Source organism: Chenopodium album, chromosome 14 (genome assembly GCF_948465745.1).
Source record: "Chenopodium album chromosome 14, dcCheAlbu1.1, whole genome shotgun sequence".
Lineage (NCBI taxonomy): Eukaryota > Viridiplantae > Streptophyta > Magnoliopsida > Caryophyllales > Amaranthaceae > Chenopodium > Chenopodium album.
The window spans coordinates 49,043,420-49,051,692 of NC_137847.1; the positions used below are offsets into that span (position 1 = coordinate 49,043,420).

Genomic DNA, 8,273 nt, shown 5'->3' on the forward strand with positions numbered 1-8,273 from the left:
TGGCACAAAATGTCCTTATATTGTTTTTGGGTTGTGGCGAGGCTCTTTGATTATTCAAGCCGCATGACCACTTAAGTTCTTTTTATTTCTGTTTTTTTTCGGGCCAAAAAAAAGATTTAATAATTGATGTAAAAAAAACTTAAAAATTAAGGCACTCTGAACTCATTAACATAAATTCATCATCAAATATTTTCCTCACTACTAACGTACACCGGTGCACGAAATCTGCGACCATTCCCCTCTTAATCAAAGAATCAAGAGTTGGAAGCTATATGCTCTACAAAAATTACAGAAAAATGCTTGAATTGGCCAAATAGCAGTACTTAGTCAAGCTCACATGTACGCCACTAATGGGGAACAATTTGACAAGGAAATGGAAACCCAACGAGCTGAGTTTGATGATGAAATTGATAAACTTAGAACAATTTGTTGATGAAATTGATAAACTTCCAACAATTTGTTGATGAATTTCGCCGACTTGATAAAATGGAAAAGCAACGAGCTGAGGCTGATTTATGCCAGTCGGAGAACGCTTCAATTGAGGAAAAGGAAGGTGAATGGGGTGATAGTAATTCAGGTTAACGGGGATTAGAATTTGTTATATACATTTGGGTGTACCGTATGTCGAACTAATCTAAAATTAGTTTTTAGTCTTCATTTGATAAGTGCTTTCCCATAATAATGTTCCAACTATTAGCATTTGTTATATACATCTGGTGTACCGTATGTCGAACTAATAATAAGAGTAGTTTGATAGGGGATAATGGCAATGGTTCTCCTTGGTTATAACGACATAATTAGAGAAAGAAAAAGAAGTCAGAATGAAAAGGTTTAATTTTTTTTTTTTAAAAAAAATAATAAGTGGGAAACCGCCACCTGAGATAGCGGTTTCATACAAAAAAATTAAAAAAAAAATAATTAAGTTAAGTTGTTGACGTAAATAGTAGATTGGGAATATTATAAAAAGTAGTTGTATTTGTGGAATTGTAAATTTTCCTAACAATATTAAGGGAAAGCACTCTCATTTAATGATAAAATGAAAAACAATTATTAAAATGAGAACAAATACTCATGATTTACTATACATTCAGGTGTATATAACCACCTCTTAATGAAAAAAGTGGTGGGGGTGGTCAGTTTGGCGGGAAAAGATTCTTCGTTCGACTTGGAAATTAATGCTGATTCATGCAGGTTGGGAAAGGTGATTATTTGATAGTACTTAAAACCTTAAGAAAATTAAAGGAAAAATTGTCAGGAATTACACGCTTAATAGGGGTATTTGTGAACAACTATCCAATAAAAATTTTATCAAAAAAATTACCCTCTAAATTTAAAAACTTAGAGTAGCACTACTTATTTCAACTTTACGACAAAAACTCCGGCTTGTGGGCCCCATTTGTTCAATTTCCTCCAAAAAGACACAACGCAATGACATTTTTACCCTTATCTTCATTTACTACTCTAACTACCTCTCCTCTGTCATTCCTCTCTCCTTCCCCTGCTTTCTACTCCATTTGGACCACCATTTTCATCCTCTTTCTTCGTCATCTCTCTCCTTCAATCTGTTTCTTTGTTTCTTTTTCTTCTATTCTCTTTCCTACACAGCAAAGACATTCATTTAGCTCCACCCATTTTTTGTCATTGTCAATGTAATTGTTGGAAAAAATCGCAAAAATGGATAATACCCATCTGGATGAAGCTGAAATGGGGAAAGCTAAAGCAGATATAGTAATTAAACATGGAAAAACAGGAAAAGAAAGGTACAATTCCCTAAATATTAACTTTGTACCAACTTGTTTATATATATATATATGATTGCATGTGTAAACCCTAATATTTGATTCTTCTTTTTTAGAACCCTAATTTTTAAATTCGTTTAATTGACAGTCAAATTGAACCCCCATGTGACTAATTATAAGTAATTTAAAAAGTAATCACTTTGTAATTACATAATTAAGTTTGACAATGAAAGGTGTAATTGGTGTGATTGTGTTTGAGAGGTGTAATTGATAGAGTCTGTTGCACTAGCCTTGTATTTTGATCTTGGAGTAAGCTTACTTCCTGTTTTGTTTTAAGGTGGCAATTTCACCTTTCAGCAGTTTCTTCTCTAGCACTAATTGATTAGTTATGGCTCTCTGCCACTCAACTCTTCATCAATCCACTTAAAAAATTTGCACCCACGCCTTCCAGTTGCAGCATCATAGAACTTACATGCAACAAACTTCCTTCCCGAACTAGTGCTTGTCCAAGATGTCACCATTTTTGGAGGAATTCCACAATAGCATTTGCTAGGGTATGGGTGAGCTAAATGAAAAGAAGAGCTCGACATTCTGCAATTGACAAATTATAACAGAATTTAGAACTAGTAATCCTTAATTCATAACCCTAGGATAACCAATTTGAATTAAAATCAACAAATTCTCCCAATTTTAAATTCTACCCAATTTCTAAGAACCCTAATTTTGCTAATCGTTACACCCTAGCATCAAAATTCATAATTAATAGAGTAAAAGAGAAGAATTGCCTCTGATCGAATTTGTTTTCACTTCTTCAATTATGAAATTTCAGAGAAAAATTGAATTTTTAGGTTGCGTTTTTTATAAGCGGGGGAGGTTGGGTGCATATATATGACACTCAAAAATTTTTTTTGGAGGGAATTAAACAAGTGGGGCCCACACGCCGGAGTTGCCGGAAAGTTGAAATGAGTAGTGCTGTTCTAAGTTTTTAAATTTAGGGGTAGTTTTTTTGATAAAATTTTTTAGTGGGTAGTTTTTTCACAAATACCTCTATTAAGCGTGTATAGTTTTTGAAAATTTTTCCAAAATTAAATCCCTATTTTTCTTAAAACTTCGTGTTCAAAGAAGTGGATGAAGTATTTAAATTCAAAGGAAGTATATTTTTTCTTAACTATAAATCATCAAAGATTTAAGGAAATTTTGATTTTTATTACCCAAATAAAGGGTGAAATTGTTTTTTAACCTCATAAATTTTTTTACACCACAAAAAATTCGAAAATTAGATTTTACCTCCACTTAATATATGTTCGAATGGAATTCCCTACCACATACCACTAGCCCCACCTCCTTCACCACCCCCTCTGATCCCTTTCCCCCAGTCTTAGACCGGTCGCCCTAGATTTTCCCACCTAATACAACCAGCTTCACCCAAACATGGCCATCGAAATCAGCCAAAACTAGTCGCAATCGTCCAGATCAGGGTTTATGAAGTCACATAATCGACACATGACTGGTCAACATCATGTTTTAGAAGTCAAACTTGATAATCTGATGAGTGTTATGTTGTTTTAAAAAAATTGTTCAAAAGATGGTTTCTAACAAAAAATAAATAAATAAAAAACTATATGTAGTTTCTCACAAAAAAGTACTTCTTTAGTAATTTCCGACCTTAAAAAAAAAAAAAAAAAAAAAAAAAAAAAAAAAAAAAAACTGTTTTCTCAAATCTGTACTTAGAATTAATACTGAAACAAAGAAATGATTTATAGTAAATAGCTAAACTAAAGTCGTTCTTAATTATTTCTTCAACTACCCCTTGGCCATTACGCTAGTAATAGCTCAATACAATTGTTTTTTTTTTAAAAAAAGGTCTACAAAACTCTCTATAAAAGGCTCCAAATTGTGTTGTTCTTCACACAAACCAAAAACCTTAGTAAAACAGGGTCCTTCTACCTTACAACCAACTGTAAACTCATCAATTCAACCATGAGAGATTGGAATGGAAGTATGTTTCATTCTAAGCTTCAATCTAGTTTTGGTGGGTGTGTTTTATGTACAATTATATATATATATGTGTGTGATAATCTGATCTACTGTAAAAATAATGTGCAGTGTCTTTCAGTTTCGACATCAGCGACCCGAACCAACCAATTCGGACTTTCAGAGCAAGGAAGCCTAGCCATTTAAGTTTCGAGATTGATTCATGGCAAGGTCTTAAAGATGCCATGAAAGCATCCAATAACAAAAAATTCTTTGAGACTCCACAATTTGTTGTTGGGTCCGAAACATGGTAAGTGCTAACTTTAAGTTTTAACAGACAACTCTATCTACTTTTTTTTTCCACTTGACAATTAACGTCAATTATGTCTAATGGTTGTCAATAAGTTTAATCACAATTTTACAATAATTTATGGAAAAAATACACTTTGAGTCGGTTCTTGTTGAATTTGTCTTATTGTGTACTTTTTAAATATGTAATCTTTATATATAAAAAAAATAAATTAATGCGCAATTAAAGATACTTAGGACCTGTTCACATTTACTGAGCTGAACTGAACTGAACATTTGGAGCTGAACTGAATTGAACTGATTGGAGCTGAACTGAACTGAACTGAACTGAAATTAAGTAAATGTGAACGGACCCTTAGTAATAAGTAAATGGGAATAAAAAGTTATGATATGATAAGATATGAATAGCTCTAGTCTAAGCTAATTAAGACAAAAAATAAAAATAAAATAAAAAAAATTGAAAATAAGTTTAAGAGAACAAGTCCTAAATTATAAAAATAATGAGACTAGACTATTAAGTAAGTTGTTTAATGTACCAACAAGAGTTGCACTTTGAGTCTCACCGAATGCCCAAACCTTTGTTTTCCATACCCCCGCAAGATATATATGATAATAGCCGATACGTATCAATGCTAGGCTGCTAGCAAGCGTTTTAGTATATATTTATTATTATTGACAATAATAATAGCAAAACAAGAAAAAACTTCAATGTATCTAATAGTTCTAGTAGAAACTAATTAATCTCACTCCCCCTTCCATGATTTAAATTATGCTCATTGCTCAAAGTTGATATATACTTTATTTAATCTGTATTAATTAAGGTCGATGATCATCTATCCCGAAGGGGATAAGGCAAGAGGTAGCGGCGACTACATATCCATGTACTTGAAGAGGCACCAGAGTAGCACGAGTCAAAAAACGTCGACTAATGTGTCAATCAAAATTTTCATATTGCATCCACCTTCGCGTCAATATCTGGTTATTGAAGGTACGCTCTTTTTACTATGAGAACAATATGTCACCGGAAATTCTACCACCTATCTGATGTATTTGTGTTGAAGTATTCTCTTATATTTGTTATATATTGAATAATACTTCGTCTGTTTCAACTTTTAAGTCTTTAAATAAATGTTTGCTTTAATCTTTTGCTTAAAATAAAAGTGTCACAATACTTACTTACTACACATATTTTAACTTCACAAATTTGTATATGTGGATGGTCTAATAGCGTGGTCAATCATACTTTAACATCACAAATGCATTATTGGGTTGACCTATAACAAGCCACGATTGAATTGGATGCCCTAGTTATATCAATTATCCGTCCCAGATTGTTTGACCATGTAGGTTGGGTTTAACACTATTCTACAAAATGGTCTAACAAATGTAGAATTTGTGCCGATGTAACGTCCAAGTACAATAGCTCCTCAGTAAGGGTGAGCAACAATTTAGGATACTCTAAATCGGAACCGGAATCCATTAGGAACCGCAGATTTCGGAACCGGAACTTGTATAAGAGATTCCGATTCCGATTTCGGGTAGTAAAATAGAGAATCTGTTGCAACAGGTTCTGGTTGAGGTTCTCGATTTTTTGGAACCGAAACCTGTACAACACCCTAATAAAAGTGTTAATCCAAAATCATATATATCAATTTAAGACCAATTTTTACTTAATATAAATAAAAACAATTGTTATAACTACTCGCTCCGTGTTTTAATAAATGTTACATTTCCTTTTTTGGTAAAAAACTATATTTAAATGTTATATGACTCTCTCCTTTCATGGTTCCCATCTAAATCTACTACACCATTTTTCTAATTATATCTTTCCTATCACATTCATCATTTTTCAATAAACTATTAACCCCACTATATTTCATTTATAATATTTTAATACTCCAACTACCTCACTTACCTCTTATTTTATTTAAGTCAATTAAATTGCCTAAATCTATGTGTCGGTCAAAGTGTAACACTTATTAAAACACGGAGGGAGGGGGTATATGTATTAAATTCGGTAAACAACTATTTTTGATACCGTGTTAAACTGCAGATTTGGGAGAAAATCATTACGATGTCCGGGGAACAATATGGGGAATACCACAAGTTATGGATTACTTATTGACGACCAAGTTACCTTTGGAGCAGAGGTTTTCGTTACAAACAATGAACCTACATACTCAAGGTTGACAAAGGTTAAATTTATTTCGAGAAGCACTTTTACTCTTATCAAATTTACACCTTTGTCTAGTGGCGATTTCTCTACACCAATGGAATATGCACCCTTCAAGAACACTATGGATAAAGTACAATACACTTGGTGCGTATGAATCTTCGATCTCTACTCTATCCATATACTTTTATCAATAGATCAATTAATATTACGTGTGTTATGTGCGCGCAGGAAGCTACAGCTATATCGAACAGGATATGGATCATCAACTGATACCAATTGGTCCCTTTTTCTTGTGCTTGTTGACGAAGACAAGGTTTCCAACGGAAGGAAAATGCTTGTTAGTTATGAGCTCAGCTTGTTAAGCAAAAAAAGCGGTTTATACGAAAACTCTCAAAAAGGTAACTGCACTTCGTGTATATATTCGTACGTATATGACTTGTTTGTTGTCTTAGGTGAGAAAGAACGGAAGGAGTACGTGAACACATAATATTATTATTATTATTATTATTATTATTATTTCTATAAATTAATTGACTTTGTAGTTTTTTATTTTTATATAATAATGATAATAATAATAATTATATAATGAGTAGATCGGTGTAAAATAATAATAATACTAAATAAATAAGTAAAACCTTGAAGGGAATAAATTATAATTAATCCAACAAGATATTACCGTATTTAACACTATATATGTCTGTAACAGAAATGGACTGGATCAGTGGCTCAAACCTTTCACTGGGTTTTCCCGAATTCATTGATCGATACGAAGTTTTTGCTTCGGCAGCCAACTTTGGCGGAGGAGATAGTTTAGAAGTGAAAGTGCAATTTAATTCCATCTTCTTGGTCGGCGATTACGATAGTAATTAAGATGCTTACAAAAATCATCCTCTTGATCAATTCAAATTAAGCACTGCATCTACATGATTGCGGCTTATCAAACTATTACCGTTTTCTCTATTTTAATTGATAAAAATAAGGGTTTTTTTTGTCAAAAACTACCTAATACAACTTAAAATTTGTGAGAAACTACCTAATATAAAAAATGTTGTAAGAAACTATCTTATAAAAGGTAAAATGTTGTAAGAAACTATCTTATAAAAGGTAAAATGTTGTAAAGTACTAACTTTGGCCGAATTTTCACCGTTAATTTAATTTTAAGGCGTTGATCTATCTCAAAACACCCCCGAAATCACCACAGAGGTTGTTTTTCAAGGTGATAAGGTTATTTTGGGGTGGTTAGATGATATTGCGAGTTGTTGAGGGTAGTTTAATTTTCGGATTCAGGATGTTGATTTTTGGGGTTAGAGGTGGTGGTTTTGGATTGGAGGGTGGTTTCGGCTTAAGGCAATTTCAAGTAGGTTGTGTTGGTTTTGGGGTGAAAGCGGTGGTTTTGGGGTGGGTTAATGGTGATTTCTGGCTGAAGTAGTATTTTACAACAATTAACATTTTATTAGGTAGTTTCTTACAACATTTTACCTTTTATTAGGTAGTTTTTAACAACATTCTTTTTATTAGGTAGTTTCTCATAAAATCTGGACTTTATTAGGTAGTTTTTGACAAAAAGTCCCAAAAATAAAGGGCAATGCTTGCCTCATCAGTTTGTAATTTCATTTTTAACCATATTTGTTTTTTTGACGAACTTTGTAATTTCTATTCCTTTGTTGTATCAGTTGATCATTTGTTTAATGAAGGCTTTCCCTTGTCATTGGTGTGCATTTTTTTTTTTAAGTATAGAGAGAACACTGTTGGATTTTGCGCTAAAATGAAGACTAATTCAGCTGTTTTTTAGAGGGGAACAACTAAATAGATTTGAGAGATTTTTATTAATTTTTAAATGTAAAAATGAAAATGATTTAAGGGCGTTATGATGCGGATCAAGATCTTGGTCTAGATTTATTTTGTTTATGATTTATTTTTTCTTATTTATTTTATCCTGTTAGTAGTTGGTTTATTATTATTAGAGTTTGTTAGGATTTAATTTTATCTTTTAGGTTTGTTTATCCTATAGGGTATTGGGTTGTATGCCTATAAATATTTGTTTTCATTAGTGAGAATATATGTGTTTTTTGAGT

General features: G+C 32.3%; 1 protein-coding gene across 1 annotated transcript; it reads left to right on the forward strand.

Moving 5' to 3' along the window:
* The first annotated feature begins 486 nt into the window (after positions 1 to 486).
* LOC145578230 (uncharacterized) lies at positions 487 to 7,068 on the forward strand. The gene is made up of 7 exons (XM_081635588.1): positions 487 to 577; positions 3,846 to 4,023; positions 4,844 to 5,010; positions 6,076 to 6,172; positions 6,274 to 6,342; positions 6,427 to 6,596; positions 6,905 to 7,068. Exons 1-7 carry the CDS (start codon positions 487 to 489, stop codon positions 7,066 to 7,068), a joined length of 936 nt encoding a protein of 311 aa, XP_081491714.1.
* Positions 7,069 to 8,273: the final 1,205 nt, after the last annotated feature.